The following is a 24,324-nucleotide window of genomic DNA, read 5'->3' as shown; positions in this document are numbered from 1 at the left end:
CACCCCAATTAAACCACAGATTAAGACCTGGAGCAGATTGGGGTAAAAATCATATGAATGGGGAGACAGCCGGTGAAATGCTCTCTGCAATCAACAGAGTCAATCTGTTGGAGCCACTTGTATAGCAGAGAGACAAACCGCTCACGGCATAATCACTGATCACAATTAAACGTTTATAAGTAATTCTACAAAGAGCGCTACTCCGCGGAGTCCAGTGATTAGAAACTGAAAGAAATGTTTTCGTGGGCAAGAAAAAGAAAACATTGATCAGTCTGTATGAGTGAAAGGAACTGAATCACACAAATTAGATGTGGTTTCTCAAGTTATCGAACCCTATATGTGTTCCATACTGAATTGTATTCACAGAAATGAGCCCCGATCGCAAAGTGCTTACACACATTACAGAAGTCATGATCACAGAGCATGACAGAAAGTATAATTTCAGTTTTACATACAAAGGCCAAGAATCCCCGGAGGAATGAATCAAGTTTGCTCTCGAGTGAAGCTTGATAAGGTCACAAACCCAATTATTTATCCTGATCTGTCAGGATTCATCTCAGGGCGACCCTTCTGGTAATTTAAACAAATTATTTAACATTCTCTATATGTCCAGTGGATTGTGTTTCTGCAGGTGATTCTTTCTCTTGACACTCACAGAAATATAACTATTTATTCACATATTCAAATGAATGTGGCTTTTGGATTCAAATCCTTAATGCCTCACCACAGACTTGTTTTTTTGCCAAAGATTGTGTCACCAGACAGGAGTGTCCGTTGGCCCCACTTCTTTTTGACATATACACCCCTGGGTTAAGCAAGAAGGAGTGAAACAGATTGAAAGGAGTCAGGAGAGGAGGACGGACCTTCAAATTAACTTTGCACCAGATAGTTGAATTCTGCATCTTACTCAAGCTGACCTTTCCATCCCCAAAGCCCTCGACGTAATCACAGTTTTTTTAAATATCAGTTTATACAATCAACTTCAGCATTGCAGTTCCAGTTACCACTGAGGCCCACTTCATGGAGTCTGACTGATTTTCATTTAAATTAGTTGATTACATCGTAATCATTATGACCCAAATTCAAAGATTTCTTTAAATACAATCTGAAATCAGCAGTAGAAAAGGTCACAAAATAGAACCGAATCAATGGTTGTGCCTCTGTAGCTCTTTAGCTGGTAGAATAAACCTTAGAATGATTGGCAACATTTGTTATCTTCTTTCAAACAGTCGTTTTTAAACACACTATATTTTTTTCAAGAATTGAACAAGATCATTTTATCTTTCATGTGAAGCAATCTAATCCAAGGGTTTAGGAACTGGAGAGACACAAAGCAGATTGGAATTGCCAAATATTTTACGCTATTATTGGGATTCTAAAATTCAAAAGGAGTTGTATTGGGAATCACAGTATTACTAGAGCACAGTAGTAGAAACAGATAGTGTTTCTAAGTCTGTGCTGTATTCCCACCATTTCTCCTTCACTCAATTGTCATTCAGGAAGGGATTAAGAGGTGGCAGAGATCTCTATCTCTAAAGCTGGGAATTTCTGAGGTAGTATGGCACTCTGCAGTTTCAAGAACTCGTTCGGTATCCATATGTATTACAGATGGTTCATTGCTATTTCAGGTTTCACATAGTCTACATCTCAACAGCAGCACACTGTGAAGGATGCTCCCTGGAACAGATCAAATCTGCTGCTGCTGTCACCAGGATGAAACCCTGCGCTGGATGTTTTGGAGCTGCCCAAATCGTGTACCATTCTCGTCTGCCCTTTTAGAAACACTTTCTTATCTGTAGTGGGGAGATATGACCAGACCTGGTACTCATACTATTTGGAGAAGTTCCTGGAGTTTTTGCTCTTGCAGATGCACTGTGTGATGCCTTAGCTTTTCTGTCATTACACTGGAAACATGGCAAACCTCTATTACGCTGTAAATGAGTGGAAAGTTTTACGGCACATCTCTTTTAAAGTGTGGACATCTTTCCTCTTCTATCTTGAGATGCACTTTACTTCCAAACATGCGGCCTGGACCTCCTGGTGTTGAATGTCGTAATGTGTCATGCTGTGATGATTAAATGCATATGTTGGAAAATTTCAATAAAAGATTTCTATCAAGCTTTTTTCCTGGAAATATATTCGTAAAGTTGCAGTCGTGCTGGTGTGAAGCCTTACACATTTCACAAACAGTGTTGCTGACTTAATAAACAGGCAAATTAAAAAGATAATAATTGTGTTTCTTTGGTCGAATACTTCCTTACATTGATAATGGGTACAAAGATAGATCATTATAATTGGAGAGGTGTCTGTGTAACAAACTCAGCATCACTAAAATAATATCTCTATGTTTAATTTAACTCCAAAAGTACTTTACCTGCTAACTAATTATCTTAATGCACTATTGTAAACCATGACATTACATTCGAAAGAAGTAAGCGGAACTGTAGAGCAGTATGTAAAGACAATAATGAAAGGACCATCTAATAAAGTAACAGGACAGAAAAAAAGTGAATCGAACCGAATAAAGGAAAGACAATAAAAGCTGAATGAAGTATATTGTTGCCTCTGAGTACTTCCAGCTAATCAGAGCTTTTCTGGCTGTAAATAATACATGCAAGTAATCCTCCTTTCGGACATCTTTTGTTTGCATAGAATCAAAGCACATACAAACATACATCATTTCACAGTAGTTACACTGCCAGCTGAATGTTTCCATCAGACAAGCCCATTCACAGCATTAAATACTGTTTCAGGATGGTGAGCTCAGACAATGCCAACTGTCCTACTGTGTCACCCACAGCATTAGCAAATACACAAACTCATTAAATACACCGGCGCAGAATTACTCTGAATGTAAATGTCCGTAGCCGATCTGTAGCAGAACGGTCAGACAATCACTCACCCCTCTGAAGTTGCTCATAGCTTGGAAGTAGACGAGGTAGCTCTTGCGCGGATCCAGAGGGCTGTTCCAGTAGCCGTTGTAAGTGTGATTGTCGCCCACAGTGAAGGGACTGGCCTCTGGCAGGCTGCTGGGTGGCAGCTCGGCTGTGTAGTAGTGGGGTGTCCCCCGGGCCTGGGCTTCACCGTGCGACATGGGCAGAGGGAAACACTCCTGAAGCCCGATCTCCCTCTTCACTTTCTTCACGGTTTCTTCTTCAATCACCACCTGGTACGTGCTGGATACATGGTGTGCACCTTTAATAAGTTGTGTTTTGTAAAGGAAAAAAATCTGACCTGTAGATTTAAGAAAGTCTCCTCACCTGACAGGTGCCCCTCGACCTTGAGCTGGACGCAGCAGGACAGTAATTGTACTTTCGGTCTCACTCAGGGGGGACGGCATGTCTCCGTAATCAAATGTGGGAGCTGAGGACACAAAAAAAAACTTGAATAATTAAGTCACATTCATACAAACAAATGTGCATGTGGCTTTTGCCTAGTGCTATTTTATACCTCCTTAATTTTGTTTTAATTGTCTCCCGCTTCCTCCTTCCATATAAAAGTTCACACCCTCAATGTCTCATGAACCTGACGGAGCATTTCATTTAGGCAAGGAGCTGTCCCTTCCTTCCCCACATAAACGGCTAACAGTGCTAATATACCCACTGCCCATATCCTCATATTCAGCACACAGTTGGAATTCTCCATCCTAGTTGTCTTGGATACAGGTCCAATTAAAAGTCATGGAATTGTGGCTAAATTGAACAGGCTTCTCATTTGAAAGGATTTAGCTAAAGCTGTGCTCCTCCCCAGAGATGTGGCAGCACACTTCTCTTCTTATACCACTGGTCAATTAGTGAGGGGAAGGAGAGCAAACTATTCATGAGGAAATCGATGATTATCATATTTTAAAAAACGGTTTGCTAATACCGCTGCAGAAAAGAGCTGACATCAATTAAGGTGAGGCATTAAGGAAACCTGAAGGTGCATTTGTTGACATTAAAGGTCTGTTGTGGTTTGCAGACCTAAAAGTGGGTTTGATGCCTGCTGCCAGATAGAGTCTGTTTGAAGGATAATTGTTTATCGGCCACGGTGTTGAACACATCTATATATGCATATTTGTGTGTATGTGAGGAAATGTGTGTGGATAGATGCACTGCGCTGGGTATTGCTTGAAGATGCTGACAGTATAGTGGCTTTTGAAGGTGTTCAGTGTTTGCTGGCTGTCAGTGCAGATTTGAGAGACGCTCAGTGTAAGTGAATGTTCTGCACCGTGGGCCAGTGGTGGAGGTTGAGGATGATCTACACAGACTTTTGGACTCTATCTGCGGTCTGACTCTGTGCCAGTGCTCCGTCTGACATACAGCCAGTCAGCAGTGATTGCGCACTAAATCTGTAATTAAAAAAAACTCTCCAAACAGAGATAGGGGCCAGAACGAGCAGCGAGAGTGAGAGCCAGGCAGGGTGGGAGTGGCCGCGTTGTGCGCTCCTTAGAGGTGTAATCCCGTCCCTTAACAAGCACAAATGCATCATTAAAAGGAAATGGCAACACAAAAGCTGGATTTCTATCACCAGTAATAAGCTCGGAGACTCTCAGAGGTGACATTGTGGTCCCGATGATGTACTGCATCTTCCTTTATACACAACGCACAGCGGCTTCCCCTCTGTGCCGCTCCTCTGCTTCCTTCGAGTTAATTTATGTCTCGAGAACAGAGAGATGACAGTGTGTCACTATTTTGGAGAGGCAATGGAAAAACAGTTCCTACACTCTGGGAGCAGTAGGTTTGCCTCAGAGAGGGAGATAGGGGAAAGATACCGAGGTCAAGAGAGAGGAAAAAATCCAGATCCTAATAATAGCACGCGGAGGGTGAAGTCTGTGTTGTAGCTGCACGCCGCATCAGTGAAGGCACAGAGAGGCTCCCCGTTTCCATTTCTGTTTCATGATTTAACGGCGGCTTTCACCTTCCCCCCCCCTCGCTCAGTGAGTCAGCGGTGCTTGTACCTGAGATGTTAGTGGTGATTTCAGTGAGGGCGGTCTGGCCAAAGCCCTTGGCCGTGCGAGCTCGGACGGAGATTAGGTAAGTGGTTCCAGGGTGGAGGTTGGAGAACATGTGGTAGGTCTCATTCTTCATCTTGGACACTGTTCTCCGAGGTCCTGGGACGTTGATGCCTGGATCAGACGACTCAATGCTTTGGTAACTGATCTGTTGGGACGGGAAAAGAAAGTAGAAAATAATCAAATCTGAGTAACACTAGCTTAGATTTTGAGTTTTCTGTTTTACACTGATCAACAATCAAGGCTCTGACTAAAGTAGTAACCTGGAGATGATTCACTACCCTCAGAAAATAATTTGCTTCTCTAAATCGGTGTGCTTAATTGCTCATGTGGATTTATAGTTTTGGACCAAGAGGGACTGATTGGCATTGACACTGTTGAGTCAAAGTCACACCTCGAGATTTTCAAAACCTACTGTGAGTGGCAAATTATTTTCCGACTAATTGATGCATGATAAAAAGTCACAGATCAAGGACATCAGAAAGTGAAAATGTGTATTCAAGTGTTTGAATCAATACCTTTAAGTGTTGGGTTTGATGTGCATGAGTGTCCTTTAGAAAGTGAAATCCCTTCCTGTTTTCTCAAGAGGTGATTTGCCTCGCCTACATGACGCTCTCATCAGAATTTCTATGAGAGTGCCATGCAGTGGAGAGCGAAAGCAGATGACCTTGCTGCAATCAGACAAGGGTGAGCATATTGGCCTATACAGTACATTAAAGCCGGAAGAGATTCTCTTCACTGAAGGAATGAGCACACACGCTAGCGATGCCTGTAAACACGCATGCACCCGCTGAGGTTGCCATTCAAGCCAAACCTAAGGCTGCCCTGATTTCCAGGAGTTTAATGCCTGCTCGCACCCCCAGAGTGTGAAGAGAGAATTATGAGCCGTCCAGTGACTAAACACACGCAGACCTCTGTGCTTCCTCTACAAAGGCAGACGTTTAAGAAGCTTGAGAGCGCACAGAGCGGTGAGCACTCGCAGGACAGCACGGTGGTCGATAAGCTCAGGCAGTGGTCAATGGTTTAATCCGAGAGAAATGACAAGGATTTCTGCAGCTCTCTATTAAGCTTTCACAGTCAGACAGGGGAGATCAACATACTAAAAAACCCTGTGCAACCCTCACTTTATGTCAAACCACTAATCCTATTTAAAAATAGCCTTGAGGCGACATTGCAAGAGCAGCGAAGGAAAAAAGGCTTGAGGATAGGTAGACAGGCATACGGCTATCTAACCACCTTCAGAGCATACAGTAAATACTAATCATTATCCTCTAAATGGAGGGCTTACAATGCAACACGCACGTGCAAGTGACTTTTTTTTTAATGATGGCACTGGCCTCTATTTAAACTGGACGGGACCAGGTATAAGTGCTAGGCCATATGCACAAGGTCGGAGAAAGCATATATACTAACTCTGCTGCTTTTGTTCATATAGGCACAGCACACCTTGCATTAAAGCGGTGGGTGGAGAAGGAGAATATAAAGCAGGTCTGGAGACTACACACATATCTGTGGCAATTAAAGAGGCACTTGACATTATGGCCCACCAAATAGAGAGAAGGTATTTTTGCGATGGGCATGAAACCAACAAAAACCCATTTCAGTTTAAGAAAAATAATGTTGTAGTGAGGCTTGAGATTATCGTTGCCAAAAATATTGAGTCCAAAGTTACAAGTGGATGTTTTGCTAAAGTGCTGTTTCAGTATTTTAGAATTCGGGCATCAGCTAAAATATAATTTCACCAAAATAACACAGTGTGTTGGCACAGAAAACTCTCTCTCTCTAGGGACAATTTATCTGACCACAAAGTTCATTTCATAGCTATTCTGTAGCTTTATATAATATCACCCATCTTCCGCAGCAGTGCCTATGGAGTTGCCCATGTTGCCTGGATGTTCAAACTGAAAAAATTCTCCACACTCAATGAACCTTTATTTTTTAACGCCTTCTGTCAAAAATATTTTGTTGTTAGAAAATGTGAAATTTGAACTTGAAGTGTTAGACCCCCACTGCCCTATACTGTGCAGTCAGCTACAGTATGTCGGGCCTGTCAAACTATCCAAAAAGCACAAGGGCAAGGAATGGATTTAACAGTGTGTGGGTCTGCTGCAGAGCTGGTTAGCTACACATAAGCATATTGAACCTATTGGCTTTAGTAGTAATTTAACTCAGCGTTTCTCGAGGGGTCTCCAAGGACACGGTGTAGGTTTACACTAACGTTAGCTTCTCTGCTCAACAGTCCAGACAATCACTGCAATTAAGAATGTAATGTATCTTCATCTTTTTCTATTTTAACATTAAAGGTGAAAAATATTAATATGAGCAAAAATCAAACCTTTTTTCCCCCCAAACTTTAAAGATGATTATGTTTGATAAAATAATTCATTAAATTGTTCTACTTAACTTCTTATCAAGAACACTATTGTTTTATTCTTAATTCATGCCGTATTGATCATCAGCTAGTGATGTCACTTCAGCCAGTTAGGAATTATGATACTGCTTTTGTCTTTGTCTATATTCAAGGCCCCATTGCTTCTAAGGGTTTGAGTGTAAGTGGTAAATCTCCCACAGTTGGTCTGTGTAAACTGTCGATGTGTCGTGTGAGAGGAGCCTTGACAGGTGTAGTGACAGTCACCGAGGGGGAGCAGGGCTCACAAAAGGTCAATTCAGTGACAACCGGGCAATTTTTATCTGCACAGGAAAACTGTGCGATATGACAGAGAGCTCGGGAACAGCTGCTCATTGGACCTTGTCGGGAGATTCTTTTCTTTCAACTACTGCCTCCATGGTGAAGAATGGACTTTCAATCTTAAAGTTAACTCTGTGTTCGAGTTAACTGTTACTGCAATGCACGCATCATCTCAACCAGATGATTTCCCATCTGGTCCTACAATCACCAGTCATTTTCTAAAGCCGTTTTAAGGCATGAAGAGAAAATGTCTCGAAAATTAGGTCTGGACATTCTCTGCACTTTGCCTTTCACATATATAGAACGCAGCGGGATATTGTCCGATTCAGACACGTTTTCTCGTTTTTTGAGTCAATCGCATGTCTGAAAGCTTCCTTGACATGCCCACTCGCTCGCTGTAAATTCCTTAGAGATTAGCCTGCTCTCACATGGGCTCATTTGGACATTCTCCGGATATTTTACAATGGGGCTGAAATTTGGCTCTCACAAACAGCCTCTCTGGATCATATCAGGATAAAGTCCAGAGTTCAGTGCATGATTGGAATCAGAGTAAGTGACAGGACAGAGAAATTCATTAAGAGTGTCTCTCTGGACTCACCTCGTATTGTGTAATGAGGCCGTTGGGCTCAACAGGCTCCTCCCACTTGAGGAAGATCATGTCATCCAGTGGGGTGAAGGTGAGCGACTCCGGTGCTATGCCTCCGGGAACTGGAGAAAAAAAATGTCAGAACAAACATTTGTCGGAGGAAATTTCAAGTGCTAATCCCATGGTGAGCCTCTGCTGTCAATATCACAGAAGTGAATGTCACAGCGGCTCAGAACAATGCACCACATGAGCCGCTCAGTCAGCTGGAGAGCAGCAGGCTGAGGACATCAGATAAGGACACAGTTAATTTATAAACTGCATCAATTATGTAACCACAATATAGACATAAGAGGCAGAAATATCTGGAAAGGGTATTATAATTTCATATCATTCCTCTGTCATGGTAAAAATACATTGATGAATATGTCAGACTCCTGATAACGAACTTGTTTCTGATAGGCACTGAGGGGACACTGAGCGTCTGAACATCCAACTGTACACTGAGTTAACATTTTTTTGGGCCATTCAGTTGCGGCTCCAGTCCCCACAGTCTGTCTAAGCGCTTCACTGAGGGAGACTGTTATGCGAGATTCAGGCCTAAGGCTAAAGCAGGAGCCAAAAAGCTGAGTCGACCGTTATTTTTGAATAGAGTGAGTCTGTAGGACAGAGTTGCTTATTAAGGCTTTCGGCAAAAAATGTACTTTAAGTATATATTTATTTTTCCATCTATTATCACTTCAGAAAAAAAAAATTGTATCATTCTCAGTATATATCTATTTCTGTCAAATTCTTGTTTGTTTAGATATTTTTTCATTGCAGAATTGATTTCTCCCGAAGCCGCTGTCCACACAATGTGCTACGGCACAAAGGAATAATAGCAGATAAGAAATAAGCACCAAATCCCATCTCAGGGTCGCTGGAGTCTCAGATTTAATGTTTTCCTCTTCTGAAAATAAAATGGATCTTTTGTGATGCTGATTCGGCCTCAGTCAGAGGGTCATCCTCTCTGTATTAATGTGTTTGGAGAAGTCAAAGTAGCCAGCAGAGGTGTGTGTGGTTATTGATATTTGAACCACTAATGATACAGTGGATTAATGTTGACTAAACCTAAAAGCTTAAAAACATCACAACACAAGATAATGTCACAATATCGGTCTGATTCTGGGAAAGCTCAGGTCGGGATAATCTCTTTTCTGATATTGCCTACAGGAATAGTTCAATAATTTGAGGTATTCTGGTACATGGAAGTAATCCATGAGAGCACACTTTTAAATATGACAATTCTCTCTCTTTCTCTGTGCAGGCAGGGTTGACACAGAGTGCACATGAAGCCGGAGGGCAGCTATATTCAGATCCTTTACTTATGTTAAATTACAAATACTAAAATGTACAAATGATCTAAAGAGTCAAAGTCATGCATTTCAAATCTGAAGACGTGTTATCATCAAAAAGCATTGCAGAATAATTGCGACTATGACATTTATCTTCATAGTAATTATTATTAAATGAAGATAATATAATATTAAAACTGCTGTATCACTGCTTGAAAAGGGTTTTGATGATGTGTAGTGTAGGGTCAGAGATAATTCTGAAGGGTTGTGAAATGATTAATTGGGAGTTCTTAGGATTAAACTCAAAGTCTTGTTTTTGTTTTTTCAAAATATTGCATGCAGAGTTTTACCTCTTTGGGCCAATTATGTAAATGAACATCTGAGAAGTTTAGAGGGGGAATCACTCTGCCGGAACAGCTCACAGTTTGTGGACATCTGACAAGGGGCCTAAAGTAAACACTGTTCTTTTAATAAGGGGTCACAAGCCAAAAAGTTTGGGTTTAATCTTCAGCAATGTCCCATGATCTTATTACATTCCAGCTAAAACCACCCCATGCTTTATATTGTGTTTCAATTTGTATTAGTATACCTCATTCTTATGTTTTTCTTTGTTTTAAAGAGTATATTGATTGTTTCCTTATTTTATCCTTCACTATGTTTAAAGCGTTTTTGAGAATTTGGAAAAAATCTCTGTAAATACAATGTATTATTATTATTATATAAAATATGAATTGCAAAAGTAACTAGACATATAATTATAGGTGTCATAATTTTAGTTGAGAAAAAATACAATATATTTAATGTCGGGAATTTGAAAAATAAAGCAGCCTAAAAGGGTACAGAGCTTAAATACAGAGCTTGATAAAATGTATGTACACACTGCACTGTTTCAGAAAACCAAATATATGTCGGGTTTATTCGGTATCTTCCAGTGGGACTTACTGTCCTCCTCGGTCTGGAAGGTGACTTCTCTTCCCTCCTTCTTCCCCTCCGGATTGGCCAGTGACAGGCGGACATGGATGCCGTGGTAGGGTGGCAGATCACGCAGCGTGAAGCGCGAGGCATTGTGTTCCACTGCCAGACACTCACGCACGGTGGTGTTGTGGCCGCCACCACCTCCCGCCGTCGTGTAGCGGTAGCACAGGGACACTGAGTAGGTGTGGCAGCGTGTCAGGTTGAACGCCAGATTCTCCCACTGCAGGGACAACTGCCTGGACTGGAGATCGCTGGCTGAGAGGCCCCGCAGTGCACGCATGGGCTCTGAGGAGGGAGTAGGAAAGATTGAAGAAGAAAAACAAAGAAAAACATTTCTAATAATGGAAGCAGAAATGAAACAAAAACAAGTAAAGTCCTGGAGGCAAAATAATCCATTTTAGAGAATGAAAACAGCGGTAACTTGGTTTTATTGTCAAAAATGTGATTTTAGACAGAACACCCAGCAAATTAGAGTGTAGCTGAAGTCCCAGGACAACCCTGGCAGTTTTTCACTTGTTTCACTCCCACGTGCGGTCGTACTGCCCCATCTCAACTGTTCGCTGCCAGGACAACACTCCCACCTCCCCATGGCAGAGCAGGAACTCATGCCAATTGCGCTAATTAATCGGACAGGCTGCGGGTTGCCATCATGCTCCCACCAGTCCCCGCCTCCATGTCGGAAAGCAAATTGGCCATCCAGTAGTTATACTTCTTTCCTCCCGAGGTCCATTCCACACAGAAAAAATGCCAGAGTCCTACAAGGGCATCCACTTCCGCTGGTCACATTTACAGCTGGGTCATCGCGATGGCCTGGCGCATATTTTTAGAAGGCACCGCGTTAATTCTGGTCATTGCCGGGTTAACCCTGACTTTCTGTGACGCAGGGTAAAAAGAGCAACAACCCTGTGTTTGATATCCTCCTCAACTGCTATGGCCGGCTGAGAGACACAGAGCGCCTCTATGCGCAGAGGCACAGACCAGCCAGTGTTCAGGAGGACGTCTGCAACTGAGGAGAGGATCAGTTAAGCCAAGGACATCCTCCGTATCAATGAAGGCATTAATCGGTGGCCATAACACAATCAATGCCTTTTTGTCGAGCAATATGCTACATAATGTATTGTATGTATTTATTCGTTAACAGGGTGTGTTGAGTAATGGGCCGGGGAGGCAAGGTATGACAGCAGAGATACGGGGTACAGAGAGGGATTAGTGGAGCTTGAGGTTACTGGCCAAGGTCTTCATTCCTTCACTGACTCAGTGGGATTCTCGCCGCAGCACAGATTAGTGACGGGAGCTTCAATAATGTGGCTAATGCATCACTGTGCAGGAGCTAATGCACTAAAACAAGAGTTATCTAAGAAAATGGATTTGAAAGGTGCTTTGTAGATGTGAAAGGACACATAAAAACAAAGATATGCACATTTGCTTCATATAATACGATTATTCAGCCATATCTCTATATAACTCCCCGCTACCATCTTCCATCTCTCTCTCTCTCTCTTTTATGTGTGCAGGTTCACACACGCATAAATTTAAACATGCTAACATTATCAGACATTACAGCCCTATGCCCAATTTCTTATGCATTTATTACTGCCTGCGGTAGAGCAATTCTTTTTCAAGTAAAATTTTATGACACTTCCCGTCTATACTGAAGGCCTCTGCCGTCACCAGCCTTCTCTTTTCATTTGCTGTCTAGCATCTCACACTAGATGGAAATATGAGCAGAGCATTAATCTGAACCTCATCCAGAGTAATGTGACTGCAGATAAATGGGTGGGCTCCGTAATCGCAAAGTAGTAGACTGCACCCAGCAAGAAATATTAACGTTCCATTGTTCAGTGTAACTGAGGATTGTCTTAATGGTGCAATTGATAGTCTGCACAGTCTGGGAGCTAAATACAGAGAGGCATTTAACTGCTGAGTTAATGAAAGCAAAGCCAAAGAGGCCACAGTGTGCTCATTGTAGGTTTTCTCAAAGTGGACATTTGTGCCAGTCCCTTCCCCTTGCCTCGTCTTATTTGTCCGTGTGCCATGGGCACCCATTCTCTGGCACCCTGCGGCATGAAAACTGCAGCCGCCCAAACATGGCCAAAAGCCCAGAGCACCATGTTGATCCTTGGGGACTGGAAGTCAGAGTGGATGTGACAGGTTCTGGTTTATTATCTCTGCGAAAACTGTGACATCGGACAGCAGCAGGACGGAGCCGAGCTTCATCCGTGGAGAGATAAAAACTGACTGTGTCAGACGGGAAGAAATTCTTTATACAGACATCCAGGATCTTATCCATGTGCAAGCAAAAACACACAAGAGCACATAAATCCAAACAGCCCAAATGTGCACAAATAGGGAATTCTGGCTCCAAATGGAGGACATGATGAACGACATGCCAAGAAAGGCATAACACTTGTGTTCCTAATGTGCCTAATTTTAGTCGGGCTTCAGTGCTGGCTCCCTATAGCAGACCGAGAGCTTCGCGGGCCGGGGCCTGCCAGAAGGTTCCTTGACCCAGCAGCAGGTGGAAGCCCATTAACGTAGTTCTGGGACCACCTGCAGTACAAATGCTCGCCTCTCCTCCGTGATTTACTTGAGAGGCTTCAAGCTGTGCTAATGCACCGTGCTGATAATCACAGCAATGGCTCATCAAGCACACCTGGATGGCCATCAGAGCCAGGCGGAGACCATGTTCACATTCACGGCCATTAGTTTTACAGCACCCGCATGAGGACAGCTCGGCGCGGCGATGGTGCAAACGTGTACGGTGGAGTCGGGCTGGTCACCGTGTTTGTTAGGGATGGGGAATATTCAGCATTACCATGGAAGAGTGAGATTAGTCACAGTGGCCGGACACAGCTTTTGGTGGGGAAATTCACTTTCTCGCTAAATATAAAGAGGATCCAAATATCCCTTCTGTTCCCCTGAATAAATACCTCCTCCGTGAAATCACCACGACAACCCACCGTCTATTTTCTCGTGCTTAAGCCTAATAAGGCCAACAGCGATGGGGAGGGTGGCCAGGACTCGGTGTTGGAATGCAGGGTCAGTGGGAGTGGTGTATACCAGATGGTTTGTAGGTTGGGTCAGGGGGAGCTCTGGGAACAAGGTGGTGAATAGACTCTCCTGGAGGTTCACGAAGGTGATAAACGCCAGGTGGAGGATGCAACTCAGTGTAAAAGACAGCCCAGCCCAATAAATCAAACATTACTTTCTCATTAATTTGTCGCCACAAATGAGAAATAAAGACACAACAAAACTGAAAAAAATTAATTCCACCTACATTTCCTCTGTATTGAGCTTACTACATCTAAATGCCCCCGTTTAACAGCTCAGCAAACACAGCAATATTACTTATCCCCCACATGGCTGAACAAGCTAATGTAACAGTGGTTGAAATGTAAATACGTTATTAAAGAGTTTGGTGACTTTCAGAAACACTGATACAAGCGACTGTGAAAGCAATTTCCGTATGTTTTGAGTCGTCTCTCGCTTCACCTCTCGCCTCGTTTTCACCGTTTCAGTCTTTCACTTTGAAAAACTACCCCCCCAACACACACCCACACACAAACAAACACACACACACACACACAGAGACACTGAGCCACACCACAGCCTTCCCTGCCTTACCCTACTCTTCTTCTCCCCCTCATGCTGTTGTCTTTTTTTATTTATTTATTGTGAATATCTTGTGTCTCTGGAGTTGGGGAGGGGTTGTGCAGAGATCGGGGGAGAGAGGGCTTTGAGCTCACTCAGGGTGCCTGATGAATGAGGGGTGTCTTTGGCTGTTGGGAGAGGAGAGTAGCTTTAATATGTTATTGGAGAGGGGTGTGGGGTGTGTGTGTGTATGTGGGGGGCAGCAAGGCTCTACTGGAGTGGGGTGGGGAGATGTGTGAGGGATGGTGTGTGGCAGGAAGAGACCGGTGGGCATAGAAAAAGAGTGATGACCATGGAAGACACAAATCCACAGACTGCCGTTGGGTAACACAAAGCTCTCCATTTTGTTGTGCCCGTGATACTCATGTTACAGATGAAGGCAGCAGTAATGTCATGCATCTCTATTGTTAGTGTTCTTGTTGGGCTCTATATGTGCGCATGTATACTGAGTTTAACACAGTGATCATCGGGGGTCGGCCGGCTGGTGTCCTGCTCTCCTCCCTGGGTGTTCTGACTCTGCACTCTGACGGATTACGGAGGAGACGTGTGCAGACAGAACAAAATGTTCAAGCTGATGTGAAGAAAACCTTCACATGAACGTTGGAACAAAGACAAAATAACCAACTATATAATCTGTAAAAGCAGAAAACACAAACAAAAAAGAAATACTGATCGTGGAGAATTGTTTTGATAACCATTACTTTTTTCAATTTAAAAATAAAACATTTCCAGATTGTTAAATACAAAGATTTACGCTTTTTCTGTATATATAAAATAAAAAATAAAGGTAAAATGAAACTCCTCTGTGTTGGACATTTTAAGATGTTACACTGGGATATGGGAATTTGGCATTTTATAGACAAACCCCCAAATAGTTGGTGGATTAATAATTAATTATTTATTATATCATTGTAAGCTAAAGCCATGTGGGTACTGAATATACATAAATTATGTATAAATTCTATACAAATGAATAAACATTAATTATGTATATTCAGTACCCATGTCCCTTAATGTGTTTTCCAAACCTTTACAGTGTAGATCTGTGATCAATACGTCTCCACCACTGTAACCAACAAATTCTAGACCATTTATTGTACTTGCCATATAAAATGTCTCTCTCCTCCAGTAGATACCAAAGAAGCCCACTCCAGGCTATAGCTACTCAAGTCAGCCAGCTGTTATCTTTAAAATAACCGTCAAACCAGTATTACCATGCTCGCAGCGAAGAAAAGTCTCCTTTTCACTCGCCTCAGCTTCAGAGAACTCCAGTGTTAGCGAATGTGTCTTTTCTTCATAGATAAGTTCACACAGCAACTTAGTCGGAATTTGTTCCTCTTCTATTTGAGTTTTAGCAGATTATCGTGACAGATGCAGCCTCATAAGGAAAGAATGAAGTTGTGTCAAACAAAGGTGTGTGCCTGTGTAGCATTAGTACTTTGAAGTCAGGATCTGTAATGAAATGACTCCATTGAATGTAAAGAGGACATTTTTTATTTGTATTAATATGCTCTAGATGACATGTGCAAGTCAATGCAATTTAGAAAATCACAGAGCAGCCTTCCAGTGCTTGTGGAATCGACCCAACAGCCAGGTGTTCAACCCAATCTATTCCCCTTTTCAGGCTCTGGATCATGCATCACCTAAACAGTGGCTGCTGTGATTCCCTGAGGCGCTTTACACGTTGCATAATGGGTCCTTTCAGAGTAATGACCTTTTCCAATAAAAAAAAAAAAAACACAAATCCCTAAATGGGAAATACTAAACAGTTATCTCTATAAACAGGACGACATGCAACAAGATCCATATGGATGCAAATTTCTGGCCATGAGAAGATGCAAGTGATAAAGCAGTCTCTATCATTCATGTCAAGAATAACAAATGGATAAGAGCTGAGGAGTGGAGGATGTGCTTTCAGCTTGAAATGCAGCAGCAGCAGTAGCAGCTGGCCAGTGTATCGCTGGAGCAAAAGCATTTTCATGTTTTGATTCAAAAATCGAAATGCACTGCTCTGCTGTGTGAATGGCTGTGTAGTTGACATTAGCTTAAACCTAAACTGAATCTTGACCCTATGTTAGGAAAAGTAACCAGGGGGTTCAAGATGAATTGTTACAAGATATGAGGAGGGATCATCTCTTTTTCTTGTAAAGTATTTCATATTTTCATCCTGAACAGGCCTCTATAGGATCAGGAGGTAGAGTGGGCTGCCACTAGAGAGAAGGTATTTGGTTAGATTACTGGCTCTTCCCGTGGCCATTCTGAAGTGTCCTCTTGGAAGACACTGAACCCCAAATTGCCCAGTGTATGAATGAGGTGATACAGTCCATTTTAAACATTAAAGAGCCAAAGTCGATAAAATCCCTCACTAGCTGCTCTGAACACAACTTTGTGCGGAGATCTATGAGCTCACCTGCACACTTGGTCCTGCTCACAAGCGGCGGTCCTGGAGGCCCAGTTCCTCCCTCTCCGGGCCGGGTCAACAGCACACTGATGTGGTACTCTGTGTCCGGCTCGAGGTGCCAAAGCTTGTAGGTGACCATGTTGACCCCGTGCACCTCCGACCATGGAGACTGACTTGCGCGGTACTCAATCTCCTTCCTGATGATGGGGCCGTCTCCCAGGATAGAGTTGGTGTTGAGCTGGATGATCAGGTAAGTGGAGCCGGCACGCAGCAGCTGCGGTGGTGCGATGGGGGACGGAGGTACTGGGAAAGGGAATGAGAAGGAGTTCATTTTTCCGTTTTCCTGTTCAAACACCAATCAAGTGATTGCTGGCAGTGCCGTAGAACATGCACATGCATATTCTAGGCCACTAAAGTTATAGTATTATGGGGAGCTGTGGCTCGAGATTCATCCTGGTCTCCCCCATTCCTCATGCTGAAGTGTCCTTTGGCAAGACACTGAACCTCAAACTGCCCAAGACAGCTGTACGGGCAGTATGTGACCGATGTGTGATAGAGAGTCTACACATAGATGCACTGTATAAATATGTGTGTGTGTGTCTCTGTGTGTGTGTCTGTGTGTGTGTGTGTTTGTGTGTGTATGTGTGTGTTGACTGGCAAAACTGTACCCTAAAGCACAAAGACTGGTCATCAACACTAGAAAAGCTCTATATAAATAAAAAACATCTATCATTTATTCATTTTAATCATCAGCTGAATGCAAACGGATGTGTCACTGCCAAGCTCACTGTGTCTGCAGGGACTTCAGGATGTGAGCAGGTCAAACGTTGTTCAAATAGCAGATTAGTCATACATATTAACGAAGCAGGCCTATATTTTAAGCAAAATATGGAGAGAAAACACAGCCGTGCATGCAGCGCGCTGAGAGTGTGTGATCCTTGTATCTAAACGATTCAGTGTTCTTCTTCTAAAACCGACTGTTCTGTCCTCACAGCTGGTCACCATCATGAAAGAGGACACTCTGCATCGCTGTCGGTAAAAACTGCCAAACCAAAGACTCATTCCAGAGCCCATCGGTCAAATGTCACTTACAGGCAGAACCGAGCCACTGAACAATTACACAGACAACAGCGTGCAGGAGGGGAGGGAATGCAAAAAGAAACGAGGACAAAGCATGGGAAAAAAGATCAGAGTTAAATCTGTGGCTGTGACTAATCCTTCATCCTGCAGAGGCGCCTCTGTCTTTTATGGTCCGCCTCTCTGTGGGCTTTCAACATAACCAGCACCTCACCTCTACTCTCCACTGCCTCGACTCTGCCTGCAGCAGCTCATCTTTCCTCTATCAGCAACTCCACCAATAATGAAAGGGCAAATTTGGGCCACAGGCAAGCGGCAAGTGGGGCCGGATGTTAAACGACTGACTCATTTCTTTCACGGTTGAAGTTCACACGTCTAGTAAATATGCAGGTTACTTTCTGTTCATTTAGTTTTGTTGATGCTGAACTTCCTTTTTTTTTCCTGGGCATATCACTAGCTGACTTTTTCACCGTTGCCCTCAGCATACACATCTATTCTGATACAGAACTTCACTCAAGCTGCTACTCTATATTTGATTAAGTGGTTTTTTTTGTACTTTAATAGGCTGAAAATCCCTGAAAACACAAACATCAAATGTATTCAACAACTCTGAGGCCACAACAACAGCCAGAGACATGCAGCACCTTTGGGAGGAAGATCTAAATGCTTTATCCACTGTGTGGACATGTTTCTGTTCCTCTATGGGGCAATGAGGGAGCTTCATCCTGATTCCTGCCTGCAATCTACGGTCCTGAAATGAGTTGATCCAGCATATTAAAGGGATGATTAGCCTCTTCTTAGTGGGGCGATGGGGGGGGAAAGGCATTTATTAAAGTCTCGTTGAGGACTCGGCCTCAGCTCCTGTAATATAGATTATAGAGTCACAGCCGGTTGACTAGAACGTGACTTTCGGCTTCATCTACTCAAGATGCAGAATGAGCTTTTCCAGAAATAACTACTTTGTACCGATTACAATATATAGCGAGAACTATACGTGGCCTTATTTGCAGGGAGTGTGAGCACATTAAATGGGTTTCATGGTTTCCCTTTTAGAGCTTTCGTTGACTCCTAGTTTACTGGCAGCTTCTGGGTTGGTAGCAATTTGGCAAAGGGGCTTTATTTTGAACTGTACCAAACCAGGCTCTGACACAATGCTAAACAGATTGAGTGCTTCCTTATCAATCAAAAGGGATTTACTTCATGCATTAAAAACAGTGCTGACATGAGGAGCATGCAGTAGAGGACGAGAGGAAGGAGAATCTTTCACATCCTTATTTGCCCTCCTCGTCTTCCCTTTGCCTGGAGTGCGTTATGCCAACAAACTCTCCCACAACCATGTTATTACTATACTGTCAAAGTAGTGTCAGGCTGTGGGGTTGGTATGAGTAATGGGGGTGAGGTCACTATCTGTGGTACATGATATGACAGGGGCTGCAGGAGTCCAAGTCAAGTGACAGCTCTTTGACAGGGAGTTGAGGAGCTGTGTGTGGCAGCCTGTTTGACAACTGCAGCTCAGAAAACAATACATGTCAGAGACGCTGCATTCGCCCACTAAAGAGCCGGCGTGTGTGTCGTGGGCTGCAAACTTTGCGATTATGGAGTTTTATGGATAATCAATTTGAAATAGGGGTCTATCATACTCTCCGTTGTGCACATATGTTGTCCTATGGGTGATCCGGAAAGTCTTCACACTAGTGTGTCCGTTATTGTTTGTTATGATCAGTTTCATTTTTAATTCATCTTTGAATCACAGGCAGTAATTTACCGGGACCAGGGAGAGCAGAAAATCACACGCTATCATTATATCAGCAGGAAAAAAAAGATGCTCAGGGGAGAAAGAAAGCGAAGGGCGAGGAAGACAAGACAAGATCATTAGAGACAAAAATAGAGGGCGGCTGTTTACCTTTGACGACGAGTTCAGCAAAGTTTGAGACTCCGGAGCCCCTGGGGGACTGAGTGACACAGCGGTAAAGGTCTTGATCTGTCCGCTGGATGCTGTCTAGCTGGAAGGATACCACAAAGCGCCGGTGACTCAGGTGCTTGACCGATGCTGTTGTGAAAAGGTCCCCGTTGTGTCTCTGGAAAGCAGGAAAAGGGCAGAGTGAGAGAGCGAACAGGATGGGTCAGCATGTCCCTCTCAAGTACACAAACGAGTGGATGTCATCTCATAAAGGGTATCATGTGCAATCGCTGCAGACAAAAACAAATGTCACTGATACACATACACACAGAAATACAGATACACAATAGACCAATATCGTGTTTATTATGTACATGTAGTGTTGTATCCATGAAGTAGGGGGACTTGTAGCAGGCAGAGTTGAATGGTCAGAAGTAAAGCTGCAAGGGCCAAGATATCAACAACTGTTTGAGTCAAGCTCCAAAATGCCTGCATCCTACACTTCCCATGATGCAACATCTTCCTTACTCCATGGCTTGAGTATGTAATAAAGGCCTCATGACACACACAAGACTTTACACACCTGTCGTAACAGGCTGGGTGGTACACACAATGACAAAAGTAGTAAACAAGAGCCCCATGAAGTTATAAAAACCACTGAGCAGCCTCAAAGTATAAAATGCCTGAAATGAATGAGAAATGTTTGTTTGCTTATTTGTTTGGTTTTTAAAGCAAATTACGACAAAACGACTTGGGTCAGGGAAGATTCCATAAAATTACAATGAAAATAGGATGTTTTTCAGCATTTTCCTTGATTTCTCAAAAGAATTGTTAAAGGATCTTGATAAAAAAATTATCAGGCATGTTTAGCAGCCTGATATTAATGGTTGTGTTCATTTTTGTGCGGAATCCGAAAAAAAATCCAGATCTTGGCAATTAAATTGTTGGGCCTTGGTGCAGGTTGCTCTACATGAGTCCCATTCGAGTTCACTAAAAGTCATTATCAGCTAACATCGCCCACATAGTAAACAGTCAAATAGTGATGGGCCCTGTCTAGACCTGGTATTCACATCTGTCCCGAGAGATCCAATCACATATGGTCAGTGCTAAGTTAGTCTGTTCACTCCTGGTATTAAAATGCGTCCTGAATGTGTCTCTTCCCACTTTAAGTAATCCCGTATGTCATTTGTGTTTCACTAAGGCCAAGTGATCTTGTTTTACCCAGTCTGACTATAAAAGATGCGTCCAATATAACAATGTCCCCTGAATAGGTACCTAAGTGCATGCACACACAGACAGACAGACGCACACATAGACAGACACACACACACACTACTCTACCTTGCCTTTATAAGAAATTATTACCAAGTGAATTCCCGGGCCTCTAAACTAATAACGTAGCAAAGGACTTCATTTAAAAATGATTGCTATCTGGGTCAGTTCTTATGAGATACATGTGATTAAAAAGGAGAGTTGACCGATTGTGTGTAATTTAATTAGAATGGCAGGACCATCTCTGATTTAATTACACAATAAGACAATCAGACATGAAAACAAATTCAATCTTGTTTAAATAATGGTGATTATGTGGGTGATACATGTCATGAATGTCTTCCTTTAACAGAGCCCATTTATAACCTCAGTCGTTCTCAGTGTGTAATTAAACAGTTAGATCTGGGAGACAGATGGATTTCAATGCATTGAGGTCTATTCAGTTTAGTAGACGGGGTCAAGGATGAATGGCAGAATGCAGACTTTGTATTTTAGTTTAAAAAAAACTAGAAAAGAGAAAATTGAAATGGCAAAGATAACTGGTGTCAAGCAGAAACAGAATATAAACCTGCACTCAGACGAGGACACACCTCTGTCAAGGCCAAACAATCTGTCTCGACAAATCTGTCAGCTCCACATTCATTTCTAGATCTTCACCAGATTGAACAGATGCATAGATCTCAACACCATAAATATGACAGTTTTTTTTTAATCCTGTATCTGGATCCACACAAAATATTTTATGGACTAGTTCCTGGCTGATGCCTCATGTCTCCATCATCATTGGCACAAATCAGTTTTTGCACAATCCTACCGACAAATAAACACATAAAAACGGACACAGATAAAAACATTCTTGGCATAGGTGAAAATATATGGTCTGGAGTGGACTAAGTAGAGAAATAGTGATAGAGATAAAGAGGAAAAACAGAGAGAAGGAGGATGATTCAGATGAATCTTGCATGATGCATCTCGCTGTTGCACCGTGGGGGACATTTCTCACATTTGTTCCACACCATTAAAACCACTAACATCCGTCAACACATCTGAGCTGACATTTTTTTTCGCATGTTTCCAAGCCGTGCTCTTGTTTTGAATCGGCAGAGACTTATGTTGATACTCATCCCTCAATCGATGGCATTTGAGAAAACTGGGATTAAAAAGGTGACCTCTGGGTTATGCCCGGTCATCCTGGCTTCTTTTTTGCTTCTGCATAAACACATACCCATTGATTAGGTTTAAGCAGGCAAAAAATCATGTGACAGCAGGAACAGGAAAGGAAACCTTAATCCCACACTCCTGAAACCTCCCTGCATCTTCTGTATCTTTATATTACAGGAAGGAGGCAGGAGAAATGAAATAAACACAAGATCACTTCAAGTTACATAAACAATATGTCTGAAGCTAATTTGCAATGAAATCACACAAAAAAAAGAGACGGTGCTGCATCTGGTGCAGCAGACTCCACAGACACAAAGGGACACAGCAGAAATCCACAGTGAATTGGGTTCATGTGGTGAAAAGAGGTCTGAAAGATGAGCGTGAAGCAGAGAGAGCAGCAAAGAGGAGGACGGCGAGCAGGTGGAGGGGAGGCATGCAAAGAGCAGAGCGGCCTGGAGATCTCACTACACCAGACGCCTGTACGGTTATGCCAGCTAATTACCCAACGCATTTGTCTTCATCCTTGTGTTGGGACCAAATGGGGGGGTTTGATAAATTGTTCAGAGAGGTGGGATTGAGGACGCCTCAATTACATGAATCACACATCTCCCGATTTTCAAACAGTGCAGTAGGTTTGCCTAAGGTCAACCGTGATTAACATGGTGTGGTGGGTGGTAAGATGTTGGCAAACACACAAAATGTGTGGCTGCACTGTAATTGCAGAGTGAGATGAAAAAGTAAATCCTTCAGCACAATGGTGTCTCGGTCCTTTAATGATTTTTCTTTTCGCTCCTTTAATCATCAGGGCTAAATAAAGAGAAGGATTTTAAGACCACAGAGTGATTCCCACTACACTGCCCATCTGACCTTCACAGAGCCGCCATTTTAAATGAAAAGATAGATTTTCTAATAAGTAACTTTTCAAAGGCGGTGCACTAAGGAGGCTTCAAGGCCCTAATGGCCTTCACAGTATTCATGCTCCAACTGCAGTGTTCATTTAAGCACAAACCTCTGGGAAACATAATGAGCAGTTAAACAGGCTCCACTTGAAACACATTTGTGTATGTACACAGTCCAGTTCCACAATGGGGTTAGAAAGAGAAAGTCTTCGACCAATGCTAGAAGCATTAAGTAACCTCAAATAAACTTAAAAGACAGAAAAGACACTAAACTGCAAAAAGGTGTAAAACAACTACAGGGCAGCTTGTAGTCATTTTGTGTCTCATTCTGTCTCTCTTCTTTTTTCATTTGTTCAGGGATCGAATGAAGTTCCTCTAAAACAGAGATTACAAATAGGCGGACCGTCGTGCAGGTCTGGACCCAGAAGCTAAATCGTATCTGTACCAGAACCTTTAACAGATCGATCACTGAGAATTATCAATTTCGACAGAGCCTTTCTATTTTAAACAGCACAGACTTTCCAGCCTTTATATAACTCGAAAACGTGTGAAAATTAAACTTGTTTATTTTTCTCTTAAATCAAACACTTTAGGATGCAACTTTTTTATGTTTGGCTATGTTTATTTACTTGACATGAGACTATTTATTTTCTATTTGAGTACTTACTAATAATTCCTGCAGTTCAATGAGATATCTCTCCCCTTCTCTAAAATATAGAGAGCATGGAAAAATACCCAAACCTAACAAACTCCCACACGTCTAAATGCAGACTCTCATGCTCTTTCAGCCGCCATTAAACCACTAACTCACCTCCAGCAGGAACTTCTCGGCCTCGGCTGCCCTTCCAGCAGCCACACACTGGAAAGTGGCATTTTGGCCGGCGTTGACCTCCTCGTCTCCGAGCCTGGAGAAGTGCGGTGCCTTATCTGAGGAGACAGACAGACAGAGGCACACAGTGAGCTCCAAAGACTCCATTACCTTTCAGCCATGCGCAGCGTCAGTCGGCGAAACAGGACATGTTTTTATCAGGGTTTTTCGTTTCGTGTTTTTAAATACACAAACAGGGAATTTTTTGCTTGAGAGAACAACAAGCTTTGTCAAATGTTTGTTCATAATTCAATTTATTTCGCCAACATTGTCTCGGGACATAAAGCTGGAAGTTTAACATAAAATTAAACTTTTTTAGACCAATTTGTTTCTTCTCCACTGTGCTTTATGCGCTGTGTTAATGAATAACAAGTGAAGATTGTACGGATGCATATTGATGCATGTAGCTGCTCACGGCAGTTAGCAACTAAATAAATCAACTTCCGAATGAAGCTGCAGGGAAAGAACAAGACAAAATGAAGACTGATTTTTTTCTTTTAATCCTCTTGGTCATTTCATGA

The 24,324-nt window shown here is 42.6% G+C and overlaps 1 protein-coding gene across 1 annotated transcript in view; it reads right to left on the bottom strand.

The window, feature by feature from the left end:
* Window positions 1-24,324, bottom strand: part of ptprub (protein tyrosine phosphatase receptor type Ub) — a 159,351-nt gene that overhangs the window by 44,608 nt on the left and 90,419 nt on the right. Inside the window, exons 5-12 of the mRNA XM_053433043.1 lie at window positions 23,747-23,862; window positions 19,607-19,781; window positions 16,636-16,929; window positions 10,542-10,859; window positions 8,281-8,390; window positions 4,940-5,141; window positions 3,261-3,363; window positions 2,903-3,176 (exon numbers count right to left, since the gene is read on the bottom strand). Coding sequence (XP_053289018.1) covers window positions 2,903-3,176; window positions 3,261-3,363; window positions 4,940-5,141; window positions 8,281-8,390; window positions 10,542-10,859; window positions 16,636-16,929; window positions 19,607-19,781; window positions 23,747-23,862 — 1,592 coding nt within the window. The remainder of the gene's footprint in view (window positions 1-2,902; window positions 3,177-3,260; window positions 3,364-4,939; window positions 5,142-8,280; window positions 8,391-10,541; window positions 10,860-16,635; window positions 16,930-19,606; window positions 19,782-23,746; window positions 23,863-24,324) is intronic.

Source organism: Pleuronectes platessa, chromosome 10, assembly GCF_947347685.1.
Source record: "Pleuronectes platessa chromosome 10, fPlePla1.1, whole genome shotgun sequence".
Lineage (NCBI taxonomy): Eukaryota > Metazoa > Chordata > Actinopteri > Pleuronectiformes > Pleuronectidae > Pleuronectes > Pleuronectes platessa.
The sequence above is the reverse complement of the archived record's forward strand: the minus strand, read 5'-3'. Positions and strand labels throughout refer to the sequence as shown.